Here is a 20710-nt window from a genome sequence, read left to right as displayed (position 1 = left end):
AAACATCCTTCTCTTGATGTGTGTGTGTGTGTGTGTGTGTGTGTGTGTGTGTGTGTGTGTGTGTGTGCGTGTATATATCAGCATATTTACGGTGCTTTCAGTTATGACCCCATTGCATCCGTTATGACCCATCTCTTACCAGAATAAATGGTATCAATGAATTTCTTATGATGGTTCCTTGCCAAGCTTGGTTTCCACAGCAACGAGTGACCCCCCCCTACCCCTCCTCACACCCCTAAACCACCATCTCTCATACCACTCGGGGTGGCCAGAAAACATTGGGGTGCAATTCTCAGAACTGGCTGAAGGAGTGGGGAGTGGGGAGTTGGGGTGGGGGGGTGTGTTGGTCGGGGGGGGGGGCGGGGCGGTGCAGTGTTCAGAGCGATGACTGGTAACGAATGACAGCCGCCGCTGACGGCTGTGAAATCGTCGTGGCGACGGGGGGGGGGGGGGGGCTGACTTGTCACCAGGTGGAGTCGCCTTGTCAGCGAGGCACGCTGTTGTCTCGACGCCAGTCGCACGTGCTCGGTGTTTGTCTGCGGCGATCACACGGAGAGAGAGACGCCGCTCTCCCCGCCAGGGGGGGTGACGAGACAGCCACGCGAATCCCCCGCTCCCTCGCAACGCGACACTCAGCGTGTGACTTCCATCTCAATAATAAGCACGCACTCCTGTTGAAAATATACATATATATATATATATTTAAAATAGCTTTGTTGCTTGCTTTGACGGGGTGGTCTGAAAATCCTGTGAAACGTGCCTGAAGAACAGATGTGCAGTCAACAACAGAAAAACAATATAAAGAAAGATGCCTATGCAGAACCAGAACGTCCATCACTACGCGCTCAGAATTCATTGTTTGTGTTGCGTTAAAAAAAGAAAAATGTTGCACCATGAAGAAGATCGTACGTGTTGCTATAATTGATAAAGGTCTATTCTGCAATATTCCAAATTTATGTATCGATAATTATTCTGTCTGGGGGCTAAACACCTGTTTGTTGCGACAGCTCCAGAAACACAAGCCGCCCTTTCCTTTAGCCAGAATATTGCTGGGTGTCCTGATTGAGTTTATGTTACCATGGAGAACGTCTACGTGCGCGTCTACGGCTGCTGTCTAAAAACCCCAATGCGTACCCCGGTATCCAGAAAGGAGGACATGCCTCTTATCCAGGTGGTGGCAACAGGTGTAGTTTTAAGTACTACGTCTGGCCCAAAGAGCTGTTCTACATGTATGGCCACCTGGAAAAAAGAAATGCACACCTGGAAGGTATGTTGAATAAATGAAGGGCTGGAAGCGATATTTAACTGGGGCCTGTAATGGAAGATTTGATTAACCTGTCAGGGAAATAAATGAGGAGGAAAAACACTCTCTACTATCAGGTCTGTGCTTTCATTGTACCTTCAGCGCACACGGTGACATTTTCCTCCCCCCCGTCCTTTGATTTTAGGGCACGGCTTTGTAAAGCTCGCGCGGCTAGACGTCTACACGCGTCGCCTGTGGGCATCGCGAGGCGCGCTCGCTCCGCGCGCGTCGGGCTAATGAATTATGCATCCTCGGCTAAGCTGACGCTGTTCGGCGCAGCGGAGCGTGTGAACGGTCCCATTCAAGGCCTGTCGGCTGAGAGTAAGACGGGAAGGTAGCTACACGGGGCGTGCCGAGACCTCGCGCGCGCGCATAAAAAGCACGGTTCGCCGGACGCTAAGGCGCGTCGGGCCAAAGGCGGAAAAGCGTCCGTTCGGTTTGTTTGTCCTCTTCCGCGGAAGAGAGGCGAGGAACGAAGCTCGAGTGTGGGAGAGCTCGAAAACTTCACCGCTAGTTGTTTTGTCGGTGTGCGCTTTTGAGGACAATGGCAAGAATGTTCAGAATCAAGTGTCTTGGTAACAGCAGCCTGCAAACTAGACTGTAATAACAGCCTTGGTGTGATTTAAGTACCGTCAAAGAAACAAACTTCCATTTGTCACACACTACAGTATATCATTATTTATCCCCTGACCGAAGGACAAATAAATATTTACAGTCGACATTTTGAATAATTATATGATAAACTGATAATAATGGGCATAGCTATGCAACATGAGTGTATAGGATACATCTATGATATGCGTCTGTTGTTCACGTTCCATAACTGCTGCATGGTTCACAATTGTTGCATTATTCCTGTTGTCAGAGGCGGAGCTAAGGGGGTATAACAGGGAAAGCTTTCCTGCATGGGCACCAGTAGGTTCGGGGGGGGGGGGGGGGGGGGGGCTAGAGGTGGGGTGTTTGTGCATGTGTGGGTGGTGTTGGCAGGAGGGGGCAGGAGGGGGGGCAAGGGTATGGGAGCAGAGGCTCTCTCATAGTTTCCTCCCCGCACAAATAATTTCTAGATCCTTCTCTGCCTGTAGTGTAAAGGGTTTTTTTTTTTTACTTTGCAGTCATTCCACAGACAAAGCCATAGGTCATAGGTCATAGGTCGGCCCTCGTAAGCGGACGTGCCGATCCACTCTTTCCCCACTGAGTCACCTGGTATTAACATTCACATGTCCATCACAGGAACACAATGCACATTCAACATAATGGCTGAGGACAAAGCGCGTTTCTTTGAATGAGGCATGCTAGCGCACCTCTAAGCTGTTGTGTCTTCTCTGTGAAGTGCGGGGGAGCTCTCCGCTCCCTGCCTGCCGACTGCTAACTATTCAAGTACACTGGATTAGACTATAAAAGGAATACAGGATGGGAATTGTTTGCATCATTAAAGCGACATAAAAGAAATAGATGAGCAGTCCCATCCCTGTCAACATATTCATATCTTTCCTTTATAGTCGACAATTCATTTGAGCCATTCTGCAAACAGCATTACAGATAACATTGAAAAGATATTCTAACAAGGTAACAGAGGAATTGCATTGTTCTTAGACTGTTTCCTGACTCGGAGCGGTCTCCGTCGTGGAAAGACAGCAAACATAAATTTAAATAATTGTAATTCCGTGTTTGCTCAGGCAAGAGATGTTATCCTCCGTTTGATTTGTGGTTACCCCGGCACTGTGCATTAGCAGCGGCTAAGTCGGCACGCCGCGGTGCAACTTTGACCCGGGTGAGGCTGAACAAGGCCGTGCGGAGGGAAAGCTTCACTGACCATCACACTGACCCGATTAAACCCCAAGGACTAACTGTGGGGGCCAGGGAAGCTGTGAGTCCTCTGTTGCTGTGCTAGTTTTGGTTCTCTCCTTTAAGCTGAGAGGCACAGAAACTGCACTTGGCTCCATCCCGCAGTCCTTGAACTATAATGCCGAGTCAACATGGGAAAGCACTGTTTATTAACCCCTTACCTCTTCGCCGCAATCGATTGTGCTCTTCCAAACAGTGCTGGTTGCAGTCCCCGAGGCCCGGGCAAATCCCGTTTCATGATTGGCTCTTGGCTCCTATTATGGATGTTTGTAGTTCTATAAGTTGTAGTTCTCTCAGTGTGAGCATGGGGCAATGGTGAAATGTTGCAGACATTTTGATTGTAAAATATATTTCACTCTTTTTTTTTTTGCTCTGTTCACTCCCAATGCATCCCAAAGTTCCAGAAATGATCAGACTTCCAACGCCCAGATAATTAATAAACTGAAGTTTCCACTGCATTATTCCAGTGAATTAAAAAAACTGCACATTTTTCTGGTTTCATTACCAGATCCACTTCAATTTAAAACGCGATGTGACTGCTGTTAAATTCAGCGTTGCGAGAACCCCTCGGTTTGCGCCAAGTATATTAAATTACGGTCATTACATCAATCACAACTTCAGTCTGTCTCAATTAAAGAGTCATTACAATTAATTCTATAAACCTTTCTAAAATAACCAAATTTCAGTGCTACGGGGAGGCCAGGCGTTCACACAGAACAGTCCATGAGTATTCGACAGTTAGTCTGTCCCAACTTCTCTGTTTTTTTCTTCTCTCCCCCTTCTTCCTGTCCAGTACAGCTATGTGCTTCTCTCATACCATTCTGAAGGGTGCATTTCTGGTTTTTTGGGTTATACAGTTATGAGGGCTGCCCAAAGATCCATTACTTTTTAGCCAAGATATTCAGGGAAAAAAATACATATATAATAATCAGTTCCCCACAGGGGCATAGCTGGCCTGTCATACATATGGGTATATCATGCTTGGAATAAAGCGAGTCAATTTAGAGATACTTTACATTTCAGTGTGAGCTCTGATATATATTCAGATGATAAACTGTTACTTGCCAACATTCATTAAACAATGTTTTTCATGAATCAGGCCTAAGGGAGTGTCTATGTTTGGGTACTCAGGGGGTCCCCCATGGCTACTAATATGGGTGCGTCGCACCCACGGCACCCCCCGCCAATTCCGCTTCTGCGTCCCTGGAATCCATACGGGCGACGTGCGTAACTCTGCCACATTCCCCAAGCTATTATTTCCTCCTGATTGGCTCTTGACCGTTCTTGGGAGGCGACGCGGCAATCCGGGTAACGGTTCGGCGACTTTACCGCTATAGTCGCCGCTTATTGAATGAAGCGAGAGGTCGCCTCCGTCTCAGCGGTCACGTCTGCAAGACTTCGCCGTCCCCCTGTTCGGAACACGAAGAACCCTGCCATATGTCACATTCTTCGGCGTATCCCAGAAGCCCCTTTGTGTTTCGGTGCGAGAGAAATTACTTGGGACCCAACCCAGCGTCTTGCCTCTTTAGAGGTGGCAACTCATTACTCGCGGAGAGTCACCCTCGGCTTCTCCTCCCCGTTTGTCTCTCCCCCCCCCCCCCCCCCGGTGCCAAGTGTTGTGATAATGGTGTAATCTGGTCTGTACACTGACCCCAATTTTACAAGGGTGAAAGAAGAGAGTTTGCCTGGTCAAGCATTTTTTTCGTGCGGCGACTCCCGCAAAAGGTGTATATGGCATTGCAATCTCGCCCGTGCTGCTATGACGCATCCGAGACGCATGCAACGCGAGCCGCAGTGAACCGCATATGCAGCACACGTAATTATTTGTAACGGATGCGGACACACGAGAATAATTTCCACTTAAACAGTGTGATACTTTAAGGCAGTTGATCAAAAGGCTGCTAGTGAGCTAGACTTTTTTTTTTTTTTAATGAAGCTAAATTAAAAGGCCCCAGGGGTTCTCGCAGAAACCCTGAACGCCATGAAGAGATATGACACCAGGCCCCTTAAAATCTATACTGATGACATTGATAATATTCCACCCTATCCATCCAGAAATTGCTGGGCTCCATCCAGCTCTGGGGCCCTCTAAATCATTATAACCTTTCGTCGCATTAGCAGATAGGTCTTAAGTATGCCTGAAGCTACTTACTCTGTGACCTCACTTCCCGAAAAGTTGTGCTGTCGCTGACCACTAGAGGGAGATGTTTTCCTGTGAACTTTCCCTTTCACATTCAAAACGCCCTCCACCTCTGTTCATGCTACTTAATGACTCTTGCGTTTATTTATAACCAAATGCAATTTGCTAAATTTCACCATGCTGTTGTGTGTGAAACGCCTATCTACGGATTTTCGGAAGAATGATGAATAATGTGGCCTTGATGAAAATCACTCCATCAATCACTCTGCCTTGCTGTCCCAAGTTCAAATGGAAAACTAAATAAGTGGATTATCATCTTTCTGTAAGAGTTGTAAACTGCATCTTGAACTTGTGATGTGGATGAATAAGTTTCAATCACACGGAGTACAGAAACAAGGATTAATCAGCCTTTTTACAGCATATATAAATGATTACAACACTGGCTACATGCTGCAGTATTTCTTACAGAACTCAGTGTACTGTACATATGGTCATATATGAGAGTCAATGTACCCTGCAACCGTCATTTTGCATCGACTACTTTGCATGCCTAAGAATCACAGAACATCACTGGTCAGTTGTAGACAGAATGGATGTTAATGTTGGTTGTGTTGATTTATGTTTTTATAATTCCTCATGTAATAGCCCTTTTAAAGGTGCCATTATTGTGCATATAACTTTTGAGGCTTTAAATTGTGATACTCTCTCCTCCAATAAATAAATAAATAAATAGTTCACCAGGAGTTGATTGGAATTCAGCTCATTTTCTCTTTCATTTCTTCAACATTTGTTGAAGTTTTGAAAAAAAAAAAAATTAAAAGTAGTGCTGGCTGTAGAAATCTCTAAAGACGGAACCTTTAACATAAGAGCATGAGAATGACTCCAAGGTCATAAGTATTTTTTCTTCTTCAAAATGTTAATGAGAAAAATGAGAAAAAAATAACTTATGCTATCAAAACTTCTCTAATACAATATCTGTTAGATATGATAACAGTACCATAAATACATACATGGTCACATTTCATGTACAATAATTACATTAACATGTACTTTTTTCTTTATTTCGTTTTTACTAAATCATGCTAAATGAGAAAACACATCCCTCCTAGTTGAAATTTTGATCATTCACTGACATCATTCACTGGAATCATTCACTGAGTTTTTTTTTTTTTTGTCCACCCCAGGAGAGACAAATATGGCCAAAAAATAACCAGTGGAGAGGCTGGTGTTTTGTTTCCTTTTTCAGAGCCGACCTTTTACAGTATTCCAGACGACACGAAGTCAGTCATCAGCAAGAGCAGACAATAATACATCTGTCCCCAAAGACCCATAATTGCTTTGTATGAGTGACTCCAGTGGACACGCTGTTTTATCTGGTGAAAACAAAATTGCTATGGGCAAAGCTCCGCGGAACAGCCCTTTAAAGTTCACCCTCCCCTTCTCTGACAAGAATTTAATGGCGCACTTTTAATTGTAAATCGGTGATTTTAACTTTTGGAGTCACCAGACTTCCCGGCTAAAACCTGCAACAAACAGTTCGCAACGGTAATCTGTTGAGATGTAGCTTGCAGTAACAATGGCAATGTGTACGGAAATTATTGGAAACTGTTTTGCCAGTTCTCCTCGCGAGGAGGTGAGTGCAAAATAACACACAGCCGGCTGTTTCAACTTTTACGTTTGGTTTCACACTATACACCAGGTGGATGTTAATTAACACCCCAACCTACCGCGAAAATTCTACATCAGGCTACCACACACTTAAAGCGTTGAACAGCGGCTACAATCGTTAATGCACAATACTTGGCAGCTAGGACGCTCTTCGGTATCAAACGAAAACATATGCACGAAAAACGATTAAGTAGATTCTGTTCGTATGTAACTCGGAGCAAGGTTTACGTGGTGCATTGAACGCAAACTTTTTATTTGCTGTAATTCGCGTAATTAGCCGTACTATACCTTATTTTCAGGAAAACCTAAGCTCCTCCTTATCTAACGTCACACGATTCTGATCTCCCCTCCGCGGTTGTCAGATACATTGAAGCATTTCGGGGTGAAGCATTCTTATAACCGGGCAGTATCTACCGTCTCGGATTGCATCTAGGGAAATTGAACTTGTTTTCTTCTGAGGGGGAAATATTGTCTTAAACAACAGAAACAAAGGATAGCGTATCCTTCAGTCAACCAATTTAATATCCAAATATTCTAAGATTGTAAAACAAGGAGAAGTGGACGCTTGGATTTTTGGAACTTTAACATCAGGCAACAATTAGGGCAACAAATAAGACTCAGTAAGCAAGTATTTCGGATATTTTAAACATGTATTGAAGATACTGCTGTATTTGACGTGCTATGAGCTTAAAAGCACTAGGACAGAACAGTTCGTGTGCTTTGGGAACTTGGTAGGCTACAGAAGCATCGACCACCCCCACCCTCCCTCCCTCTTCCAAAAACTAAGAGTGGGGGGTAAAGACACAAGCAGCGCTGCCGCACTGCTGGGAACATTCTGGATATAACAGATATAGCGGAGTCGTTTTCACGGGAAACAATGGATTGCTAAACTCGATTTATCTATGCTTTACGTCGATTTACACCGGCATCCCGTCTCCGCGCTGCGTTTCTGCATAGCGGACTGCGAGCGTTTTGTACAGCAAGCAGCCAAAGGGAAAGACCGACGTAACTGCAAACTCGTTTAACCGCTCAACTTGGAGTCGCTGTGCTGTGGGCTAGTACTTAAAATTAGAGATTGTAAGCGAAATAATCTTAGTTTAAATCTCTGGGGCTCTGCCAGCGTGCGTCGTCCAACTCCGATCCCAGCGGAGTATCGGGCATATCCCATCCAACCGGACAGGAATTTGGACTGTGTCTCGTGTTTAAGTTGAATGCCTGAACGAATTCGTCTCGTTTGAACACGTCTTGCCGCTCAGGAGTTCCAGGGTCCAGGGAAGTCTGAACATTTGTGGAAAGGTTGCTTACATGGCGATGGCGATGTTGCCGAGTTTTTGGATATTCCTGATGGCTGTCTGCGTGCCAGGTAAGACACTTCTGCACCACTCCGTTAGCTAATGGCGATGGCTCCGTCAAAACTCCGGTTCCTTTTTTGGATATGATGCGGATGGGAGAATGTTTCAGTTCTATCAAATAGCACCTTTCCATATCTCCAGCTTTCACTATCGCTGTTCCTCTAAAAAATCTACTGTAGCCTACAGAATCGTGAGGAACTGGGTTAAAATAAGATTCACGGAACGGCTGTGGGAACATTCACACAGCCCTGCTTAAGAATAACGTGAACTTGTTTGAATGATTAAATCGCATGCTGCACGAGCTCAGGCAGAAGATGGCGGTAGGGATGAAATCCCTAATAACGTTGGTGGTACGGCTGAATGAAAAGTGAGAAAAAATGCGGTAGTTATTTCCCCCAGGTGAGAATGATGGCAGGTTGCCAAATAAATAAACAAATAAATAAATAAATGAAAGTCCTGTGTTTGTTTCCTATCCGCATGTTTTGGTACTTTATTTATACACCTTATTATATGTTTGCATCAATAAACACGCGAAATTTAGATCCCGACCTTAAATTCGGGTTATTAATCACTAGGTGAAGAAAATACATCGGTTTGTCGTAGTCATCCTTATGGCTCTTGGCTCTACAGATCACCACAGTTTCCCACAAAAATACGACACACTATTGACATGCATGAAGAATATATCTGAAGAATTTGAAGAAAAACGTCACTCTACTCAAAGAACGTAGTATATTTTAGTCATTTGCATGTTGGTTAATCATGATTATTCTAATTAGATTTCCAACAATGACGTTAAATACAAATTTTAGTTCCCAATTAATTTTTTCGTTAATGTCCTTGTTATACAGTATTTCATTAGATGTTATGAAATTGCTTGCATTTGTTCACATACTCCATTATGATATTTCACAGATGCATTCTATAACTGACAGTGCAAACAGTTTTCAGTGTGATTAAAGAGGAACCACCCACACATTAGAATGTGATGGCTGGGTTACTGGTCTCTCCATATTCTTAGTTTTTTCTTACACTGATTTTCAAAACGAGTTGGTTATCATGCCATCAGATGCTTAAACTTCAGGATGAACGGTTCATTTTCAACCTAGTGGTCAACCAAGCTGGATTGATTGATTGATTGATTGATTCATTCATTCATTCATTCATTCATTCATTCATTGATTCATTCATTCATTGATTCATTCATTCATTCATTCATTCATTCATTCATATTTCTTTGTATTCTTTCATTTTTAAAACAGAAATGAGAGGAGAATGTATTAGCTCTATCAGATGTAATGCACAACGTACATGAGGCACAGGTTAAAAGGGTAGCCTGGTCTTTTTTGCTGACATCACAGCTGTCAGTGACATCACATTGTAGATGTTTGATTGGATATTCATTTCATGAAGCTACAATAGTCTCACATTCGCAAAAGACTTTATTAGCAATACAGCTGTACACAAAGGTGCATTGAAGAAGTCTGCTATTCCAAACCAAGGTCACTTTGCACAAAAAATAAAGATGCGTGGATGAACATTTTGCCCACAATCACAATGTTTCTTGACAGGTATGGAGAATAGTGTAACTTAAAGGCAAAGTTGAGTTGAATGATTGGTGGTAGTCTTCAGATGGTATTAACTAATTATTTGTAGGCCAGATGTCTTTTGAAATCTTGGCCACACTTTCACAATTCTTGTGCACATGATTGCACTGACAGTGTTTACGTAGGCTACTATATAACTGACAGCTAGTACATAGCTATCATATAATGTGCATGTGCTGTGGTTTGGATAACGGTAAGAGCTAAATCTGAAGTTAGTTGATTGGGATTGTCAGGGCAATGGTTTGGAATTGATTATTAAGATACTCTTGGTTCTAAAAAATGTGTATTCCAAAGCAGTTACTACATGCTTATGATTGTAGATACACATTAGTTACGCAGTAGTGACAACGTAGTTTAACTGCTAAAGTTTCCAGTTTATGGAGTCAAAAATACCAAGCTAGTAAGAACAGAATATCATCTTACTGTTTTGGAACCTTAAGTATTTAAGTTAAGTACTTTTGAACTGAAGTACACTGAAAGAAGTCACGGCAAGTGTTTTTAAAATATTTTTTTTTAAGCATACATGGTTGCTATTCAGCTTTGCTCTTACTGTATGCGATGAATGAAAAAATGGTGATGTCAGTGTGGCTCGCCTTTTAATGAAGGCCCTCGGGCCTTATAAAGTTAGCATTAAACAAACAACATCAGTTCATAAATCCGCTATGTAATTTGGACATAGGGCTCTCTGACCAGCCTTGTTAAACGATAATGAACCCGGTTGACCAGGACAGCTGGACGTACGTAGCTCACCAGAAAGATAGCGAAAGCGAAGGTTGTTGTATTCCACCGTGGTTTGTTTACTTTCAGTTACGCACACCAGCGGCGACCTCAAATCGAGTTAATTGACCGTTGTGCTCTAATCGCGTTCCCTCGTTAAAAACCTTTGTGAGATGACAGTTAGGCAGTTTGAAATGTCTGCGCGGAGGAGCTCGCTTTCAGAGTGAAATGACGTGGCCCCAATCCACGGCAGAAAGACGACGGGACGAGCTCGTCTTCACACACCGCCCCGGCGCCGGCGACGAGCGCCCGTTGTGTTTTTCTCCATTTCACGCAGCGTCATTGTGTTCTTAAAAAAAAAAAAAAAAAAAAAGTGATTTGCAGGAGTTACGCGCGTTTTCTCTCTACCCTGGGGACCGACACAATCAAATATCAGCTAGGCCCTGACTAGAAGCCAGGTTTGTTCTCGGCTCCATCAAGCTTGCTGTTATTTCAGCCACAAGCGCTGGCTTTTCGTATAGCCACACCTACCGAGCATTAGACATTGGATATCAACAGTATTAGACATCAACTCTGAAATATTTGACCCTGACAGAATACACTTGGCATCTTATCCAAACATATTACAGCATGTCAGATCTGGTTTATAGAGACCACTCTGCCCACAGAGGATTCTCCATTACCCGGGATAGACTTGGTTTTTCTTTTTTCGGTCCATTGCTCAACAATAAAATTATATGCAAACTGACAGTTTACTGAAGGGGCCCTTTGTGGAGAGAGTTTCTCTATCGCATCTGTTGTAAATATTTTTTCCCATACTGGCAAGTAGGTCTGCAAGGGGGTAATCCAGCAAATAGCAATTCTGATATGCATGAGGAGGGGGGAGTTGAGGTTTTCAGTGCTAAAAAAACCTGAGGTAGGTTGTAAATGAGACCATGCTGACTTAGTTCTTTGCAGTTGAAAAAGCCAAGCTTTGGGAACATCTGGTGTTAACAATAGGTTTTTCATGAAAACTAAAGCAGTGCTGTATTAAGTGAGGATAAATAGGTAATGTGACACCAGAGGCAATGTCACAAAGTGTGTGGAAGGCTCTAGCATTTTGGATTTGTCATCTTTATCTTGAATACACACATGCTTCTGTATTCACTGTCCTATAGCTACTGTATTTTGTAAGAACAGAGGATGTCTGTTGAGTTAATGAAGGGAAACTGTCCTGTATGTCCCCCTGTCTGCAAGCCAGTGTTTAACCCTTTAAGGTGTAAGACTACAAATATAAGATTAGAATGGTCTTAACTGAACATTCTAATGCTGATGTAACAATCACTGCTGGTAATGGAAAGCAACAGAGTTCTGGAACACTGACTTAGAATTTTGAAAAAGCATTCCAATAATCCTGCTCTTCAAAGGGTATTCTTCAAAGGGTTATACTCTTGAAATTCTGATGGTTCTATTACCCATGATATCAGGGCACAATACATACAGGCCTGTTCTGTTCAAGTGGCATGAGCTGAGCAGTTCAGTTTAAATTTAGGAAGTTAATTGAATGTACTTGTTGGAAAAAAAAATGCTCATAGAACTGTAAGGTTCAGTTCATCAGTTGAATTGACATTCGTTTCCTGAATTGACTGAATTGAAATGGAATTTTCATCAGTCCCGGTTCAAAGGGTGCCTAGTTTTCATTCCGGCCTTAATTACTTGATTGGCGCCATTGATCCGACGGGAACGTGAATCAGCCGTAGTTCCCGGTGTTGGCGAGCCGCTGGTCTGACAGTCACCTCCGAAACCCCCCCAAGGACTATGAAACTGCAGGAAAAGGGGGAGAGGAAATCACTTTTCGAGCTCATTATTTTCAGTGTGGGAGGCCCGCAGTGGAAAACGAATTGAGAGGAACGCAGAAGGAACTGCCCAATCGGACCGGCGCGTCGAGAGCGATTACGCCGCTAGTTACCGCCGGGGGACGACCCCGCGGCTCGGGCCACCGGCGCAGGAACACGCAGGAAGTGGCCCGGGTTCGCGAGGATTCATTTGAATCGATGAATCGGTAAATTTAGCAAATGAGTATTTATCATGGGCGGTGCAGTGAGTAGCACTGGCGCCTCACTGCAAGAAGATACCGAGCTTGAATCCAAACCAAGGACCTTTTCTGTGTGGAGTCTGCATGTTCTCCCCGTGTTCGTGAGGGCTTTTCGCCAGGTACTTCAGTTTCCTCCCAAAATCCAATGACATGCAGGTTAGGGCTAATTGGAGACTCGAAATTGCCCATAGGTACGAGTGTGTGACTCAGTGTTCTGTGGGCCCTGCAAGCGGATTGGCGACTCGTCCAGGGTATATTCCGGCCTCTCGCCCACTGCATGCTGGGAAAGGTTCCAGCCCGCCCACCACGACCCTGAGCAGGAATATAAGCAGTTTAAGAAAATGGATGGATGGATTATTTATCACTGGTGCCAATCAAAGCAGAGCATAAGCCATAGCCAGTTAGCATTTTTAATGTGTCCTTGAGTGAACTTCATAGGAGTAATAACCTCAGTGTCTTGCGTACTCTTAGTTCCTATCTGAATTTTGTGTTAACTGACATTTCCCGTTAGGGCCGCCAGAGTAGAAATGTGCATCTCTCATATGCACACAAAGGTCACATATTTAATAATTCAGGCGATGCGGGGGAAAAAAATGGCAATCCTTTTTTTTTCCCTCCCCTTAATGCTTCTATAGAGCTGGAAATCTTCCGCGGCTCAGAATGAGGGGAAGGCTTTGCTCATATTTCATTTAAGGAGCAAAATTAAATATAAGTGAGGAAAGTGGTAATGCATCACACCCCCGATGCCCAGATTGTATAATTACATTCTACCCCCAGAAATGGAAACAAATGACGGTGGAAGGAATGGAAATGAAGTTATTGGTTTAGTGGAGGGGGTGGAGGGGGGTCCAATCTTCTCCAAAAAGGGGCCTGTGTGGGTGCTGGCTTTTTTTCCAGCCCAGTGCTGAAGCACCTGGTTCTCCGTATCAAGGTTTTGATTGAAGACCATGATTAGTTAATTGAATTGGGTGTCTCAGTGCTGGGCTAAAATAAAAAACCTGCGCTCACACACCGGCCCTTTTTGGATTAGATTTGACACCCCTGGCTTAGTGTTTTTTGCAGGATCTGGTTTGCAAACCAGTGCGAATGTAACTCTCGAGCAGGAAGTTGGGAATGTTTATCATGGACGGTAGGATGGCGTATGATCTCAGCGTAGACTTGAATCAAGTCACAGACGAGCATTATATCCTTCATTTATAACTCCATGGAAAAGTCGGTAGCTGGTTTTCTTAAACGCGTTTCCCTCCATTTAGCACGCTTTATAGCGTCTTGGCGTGCGGACGTTCGGCTGGCAAGTCAGTGTGGATTTTCACAGGGCCCAGCAGGAAGATGTAAGAGAAAAGGAACTGAGGATATAAGAGGACGCATAATGCACCCTCATTATGTCCTTCTCTTTTACCGCCTAAACCTCTTGGGAATTGCTCATGGGGAAAACAAATGCATGGGAATGCTGTGGCTATAGGTGGTCTGAGTTGGTATTGTGGCTATAGGTGGTCTGAGTTAGCATTGTGGTGAATGTGGGGGGGGGGGGAGGGGCGTTTCCATGGAGGAGAGTAGCATACTCGCCATACATAGCAACCAAGCCCTGACCCCTCCGCCCATATTTCAGTGGCAATGGCCGGGCCACTTGCTGAATATCTCGATTCAAAGCTCTTCTTCTGTCGCCCTTCTCCTCAGACATGATCGCCTTGTATTAAATGCAAGTTACTTTGGCTTATTATAAGAAAACATTGAACAATTAAAAAAAAAAAAAAAAAAAAAAAAATCCAACCATATTTTTGGTATCAAGTCAGACGAGGGTGGATTCAGAAGTGTCCGACATTACGCACCATCTGACACAGGTGCTGCTGTGGGTTGCAGTACAATGCTAATGTTTTTTTTTTTGTGATCGAGTGTTTTTTTTATTTATTAATTAAAAGGACAGTTGGTACGGGAGTACAAAGATACAGAAGAGCAACAGAAAATGTCAATAAAAAGAAGCACTGTTGAAATGTTGAAGTTCTCCACAAACCTTCACTACACTTCCCCAAGTAGGCCTGCACCACTACAGAACGTTCCTGCGCAGTTGGAAATCTGCCAATTGATCGCACCCACATTGATGAACTCCCCATATGTCTGAATACGGAGGTTTTTTTTTAAATTTGCCGTTGGTGCCTGTGGTTTCTTCACTCACGCCCACTTGATATCGTGAACCGGGCTGCTTTTTTTCCCTCCAAGCAGTCCTGTGCGATCGCTTTTAAGATTACTGCTTCCCTCACGTCGATGCCCAGGATTAGAAAAAAAAGCTGCCGCTACTGTATTTTGCGGTGTTTATCTGGGAACATTTTAGTGTTGAACCGCATAAAAAAATCATTCGAAAGTACGGATCTGTCGTTCGGGGGATAAGAGCGAACCGATGTGCTTTTTAAGTTTCTCGGTAATTGTCTCGGATCTCTGCAGTGTGCGTTTGTTCATCTAAATTTTAATGAACTGTTGCTGCTCTGCGTCCCTGGTTGGGCTGGGACAGAGAGAGTTTTTAATACTGTCAGTGCATCATAATTAAAAAAAAAAAAAAAAAAAAAAAATATCCAATGATGCACGGTTTTATTTATGAAGGGTGAGGAAAGCAATCAAGTAATCCCTTCAACCATTACACCCTTTTGTGCTTTAGAAACATTCTCATACCCCCACAGTACGTAGAAAGTTCTGCAGTCTGCAAGTTTTTATTGCAATATATGTATATTATTTAATCATTTAGGACCCGTGGCTGCAAGTTGCCTGCCCATTCATTAGCTTGAGAAAGCCCTGTGCACTTTATGCTAATGCACTAAATAACTTTCATTGTTCTGTAGTATGTGAACAAAGATTCTTGTTGATTAAAGAATGCAGTATACATTTACTTCCCTATTTTAAGTGCACATGTAGTTGCCAATGATTTGAACCATCATTTAACTGTTTGTGGAGGAAGGGAGAAGAGTTTTTTTTTTTTCTGCACTCCAGTATATCAAGTTTTATGGCTTTTTTTTGTCAGGGATAGAGAAGAATTCAGTCATTCACTCTGAGGTTAAAAGGTGACACACTAAATTTCCTCAACTCTTTTGATGTTCCTGATAATTTATGTAGCTCTTTTTTGACTAACAGTGTTTGTTGTTCAAACATAGAAAAAAAAAGCAAGAGAGGACAGGTTTTTTGAAAGTACCGTGGGGCTTTTGGAAGCTTAGGGTGTTTGAGTCATGGAGAGCATGCGCTTATGAGCACAATGCAAGATTTTAGTAAAGTAGAGTATGTTGGCATGCATCCACAGGTGGTGGGGACTACACTGTGCTTAAATCTCCTTAAGTTATTTTAAATTTCAAACATTTGCTTCACCTCTTAGTTTAGCGTGTTCATAAGTAGCCATGTTATCACTAATGTCTTTATCAAAATAAAATGTGAACAAGGAAGGGCGCAGGTCAATCCTTAGGCGACATTTCCCATCACTAGTCCCTGGGGGACTACACTTCCCATAACACTTCATGCACAGACACGATCTTCCTGATTGTTGCTCTTCGTGGTCTACTCTGTAGCAGACTTGGAATCCACTCTAGGATAACTCTTTTAAACCCTTCTCATTTCTGTCTTGATTTCCCATGTGGTATGAACAACAAATTTTTGGAAAATCCAAAAATACTATGCTATGCGATCAGCCCAGTTTGGGCTAAAGTAAACTGTAATGTCCTTAAAGCATAATGATGGTTTATAATAGGTCTTTCAAGGAATAACTACAAAACAGCCTGTCCTTAATGATATATTACAAATCTGATTTGATATACAATACTATATCTGAGAAGTATATTTCACTAAGCAGGCTTTATTGGATCTTGAAATCACTTTGATATCCAAGATTTTATTTAATTATATGATGTTTTTAAGTAAAATAAAAGAGAATGTAGGACTCAGCATACACACACAGGCACATTATCTTATAAGTGAATGTTTACTGATTGATATATTATTTTCCAAGCTTGGCAAATCCTACCTAGTTTTTGTCTTGTATGGGGAAATTTATCCAAGTGCCACTCAACATGCTCTTTAAGTTGAGTTCCAGTATGTTAGGAAACTACAATATTGACAAAAGGACATTGGCTCCATCCCCGATAATTAGCATTTAAATGGGCTTATTTACATAATATAGCTGTCAGTTGTCAGCTCAGGGGTGGAAATGATTTGTCCCCCCCCAGTGGCTCGCTTGCTGTTCCCAAGACAACACCTCAGTCAGAAGCAATGAACACTGGCCTGCATGAATCCTCTTTAGGGAATGCTACACTACGGTACATATCTTACAAGTGGAACCAAATAGTAGAACTCAATGCCTGAGCCTTGATATCCCTTCAGCTTAAATTGACGTTTAATAATAGTAATAACAATACTACTACTACTACTACTACTACTAATTATAATTATTATTATTATTCTACTGTAATATTAAAGTTCTGCAAACTTTTTATTCTTCTCACATTAATTATACATCTAACTTTATACCTCAAACTCAATATTTAAATGTCTCAATATTTAAATGTGTTTTATGTGAGAATACAATAGAATACAATTCTGGATAAAAATGTGAAATTTAATTGCCCAAGTATTTTCAGATATGTCATTGTCTGATTGTCTGTTTTGAGGAAGGCCAGGCATTGTTTAAATAATTTGTATTAGCTATTTGTCTGGAAATATCTAAATTGCTTTCCCCCCAAACTGTTCATTGTGGAATAATGGGACGTAAAATCGTGTCTTGATTAAAGATGTCTGCCTGCGCTCTTTTGTTCTGTTTTCGGCGGAAACACGGATGTGCGTTCTGCAAATGGCCTGTCGAAAACGGTCCACTGTTGTGCGCTTTGTCTTGCTAGCGCTCGCGACAGCTTAATTTGTCTCTGCGTCGTTAAAACAGTTCCTCTGTTGTTAGGGCGCGCAGTGTGGCGGGTATGGTGTCATTGTGTTTCCCGGTGGTAAATATGCTTATTTTGCCTTGCTGTGGTTTTGCTCATCTTTTCCGTTGTTGTAACAGCTTCGGGATAAAAATTCAGCTAACTTCGAGGAACTCGTTTCAATCAGGTATTCCGAAGCGAGATATTTTATCAGTGTGGGAGAGGACATTGTTAATTTGGAATACTTGCGGAAGAAGAGGGAGTAGATCCCTCAGCGTAACGTATCTCTAATTCCATTCTCCAGCCCAGCGGAAGTGTTGTCTGTGAACAGACTTGTTTGCCATTGGTGTGACAGTGTCCAAATGTCCTGACAGGAAATTGGTACACTGAGGGAAGCCGACCAGTTTGGGACTAGGAGGTTAGTAGGAGGCCCTACGAGAGATTGGAGTTGCATTATGGGTTCTTCATCAACCCAAAATAATCCCTGGCTAGGCGTTACAGTAATGAACAGCGGCAGAAAACATTAACAGGAATTATCTGCCCGGGAGCTAGAGATCGAACTGAAACCACCTTGGTACTGGAGCTGCATAGCTAATGCTCGCCCTGTTCTGAAGAGACCGGCACATCTTCCTGGGCACTCTGAGCCGAGATGTTGCTGAGACTACCAAAACGTGACCTCCCCCTCATTTACAATCAATCTGTGTATTGTTTTTTTTAGTGTGGAGTTTGCCTGCTTAGCAAAGTCAGGTCAGGACAATTTTCCAGAGCTGTGACCTGTATATTCATCCATCAATTCTCCTGACTGAAAAAACTTAATTTACACATGGACACACACACACACACATACACACCTTATACCACACATACACAGACAGAGAGAGGGAGATGGAGAGGGAGGGAGGGAGAGAGGGAGGTAGAGAGAGCTTGGAGCTTGTCCAGAAAGAACTTGAAGTGTTTAATTCATGAGGAATTTCTGAGGTGAGCCATCACAAAATGATCACCTCATTGGATAGTTTACTATGGCATTTGGTTCCCATTCAACTGGATACATGGAAAATCACTTTTGCAGTACATGCCCAGCAGCATTTTTTCCAAACCACAGTAGCTAATAGCCAAAGTAGCTAATGGCTAGTATAGTAACCATTCAGATAATTACCTGCTAAGAGCTACTTCCTTAGTATACTGTGAGCCATATGCAGAATTAATAGGAAATTAAATTAATGCCCTTCAGCTATGGTTTTTAAAATGGCTTGAAGACCACCACTGTAATGGCCATACTCCAGGCATTATTTAGTGTCTCCTCTCTCATTTGGCAAAGCATCATGGGTAATACGCTTCATTGGGAACAGTCTTCTCTCTTGCCTTGCAAGTGCCCACGGGTCACTTAGCCACAGCTCTTCCCTTTGGCGGCTAAGACCACCGCGCTTCGTCGCGTTTCTGTTCCCAGGGTTACCGTCGCGCCGCGCTCCTCGACGCCTGTAAAACAGCCAGGTGATCCGAACGCCGGCGTCTGTGATTTCACAGCCCCCCAGACGAGGCCGCGTCTGCGCCAGAGGCCTCGCCGACAGGTTTACGGAGATTTAACGGCGTCAAATCCGCGTGTTTTTTTTGAGGAGGGGATTAAACATTTGGGGAATGCAGCCTCCGGGATGATGGATGAGCATCGGGCGTGAAAATGCAATTACTCCGGCCCGGAATTTTGTCAAACGCGGAAATCTAATCCGAGAAGGGATCGGGTTCGACGCCGCCGCCGTAGCCGCGCGTCACCGCGTCGCGAGCGAGCGCGCGCACGCCTCGTAGTTTCCTCTCGGCTCGGCTGTTCGGTTTCGCCCGTCGACGGGAATTAATCCCGTGGCGGGAGGCTGAAGAACAGCGGTCGGGGGTAAAACGCTTTTCCGACGGAAGCTTTCCGTTAAACCGGCATCGCCCCGAAAACGTACGAGGGGGGAAAAAAAAAAAAAAATGTCATTTGTGCTTCAGATGCGTGTGTGTGTGAGCGTTTCATCCTGCGGGCTTCATCCGGTGAATTCACACTCGTCCCTGCCATCCATCACTCGGATGCTTTTGTCAGCTTTCTGGGAGTCTTGAGGGGACCGAGGGTGAGATCATGAAGTGATAAAGCTTCGGTAACGCGTGTACTTGAAACGCTGTTATTCTTCAGAGGCGGCGATATTTGAGATCTGTCTTGCGAGGCTCCTGACAATTTTAAAAGAACATGGCACTAACCAAAATATGTAAACTTTACCTGGGTTCTGTTCTCTGTAATGGCTAATTATCCAGGTAACATTAGCCATCTCGCTAGCTGACATAGGCACTGTCCAAATTAATTCTCAAGTGACATGATGAATTGTCTCGCACTGCATTTCTTCTTAAAGAAGTGCTTTTTGAAGTTCAACTTGAGTACAAAGGACAATGACAACAGCACTTGCTGTGCGTTTTTGTATGAATATACTTTTTTTGATGGTTTTAGGCATTAAGGATCAAGTGCGTTTGGACACATCAGTTTTAGGCACAGCATTGTACTGGCTGCTGCCTTCTTTCCCCTAGGCCTTCGTTAGATACCCTGTACGTAAGTTCACACATCCTGATATTGATTAGGATTATTATAGATGTTGGACAGGGATTTGACTAGTCTGATTCGGGAAGTATAGCTATTCAATGTCCACAAAAGACACAACATTAATATATTATTCATGAGTCACACTATCTTATCAAGGACAGGCTGTATGGCCCTTATTTTATGTCATCTATATGAGGTTAAGTACCTTACTCAGGGGCACAGGAGCAATGTTCCACTCGGGACTTGAACCTGCAACCCTCCAGTTATAAGGCTGTGCCACCGCTGTCTTACACAGTAGGGTTTTGGCAGGGTCTTCACGGGCCATCCAAGCCTAATTATCTGACATTTGGAAAGTGCCAGACCTTTTCTCTGCTATTTTACCACAAATGTCACATAAGACCAGCGCGCACCTGTTTGGGCTCGGAGGGACAAGACAAATCCTTCTGTGTGGAATTTGCATGTTCTCCTCGCATCCGCGTAGATTTCCTCCGGGTACCCCGGTTTCCAAAGACATAGAGGTTGCCTAATTGGAGACTCTAAATTGCCCATAGCAGGTATGAG

The 20710-nt window shown here is 43.4% G+C and overlaps 1 protein-coding gene across 1 annotated transcript in view; it reads left to right on the top strand.

Annotated features, from left to right (window-relative positions):
- The first annotated feature begins 7275 nt into the window (after positions 1–7275).
- Positions 7276–20710, top strand: part of nectin1a (nectin cell adhesion molecule 1a) — a 100802-nt gene continuing 87367 nt past the window's right edge. The window contains exon 1 of the mRNA XM_035434487.1: positions 7276–8319. Coding sequence (XP_035290378.1) covers positions 8262–8319 — 58 coding nt within the window. The 5' untranslated portion in view covers positions 7276–8261. The remainder of the gene's footprint in view (positions 8320–20710) is intronic.

This window comes from Anguilla anguilla, chromosome 9 (genome assembly GCF_013347855.1).
Source record: "Anguilla anguilla isolate fAngAng1 chromosome 9, fAngAng1.pri, whole genome shotgun sequence".
NCBI lineage: Eukaryota > Metazoa > Chordata > Actinopteri > Anguilliformes > Anguillidae > Anguilla > Anguilla anguilla.
This window is presented reverse-complemented; position numbering and strand designations above follow the sequence as displayed.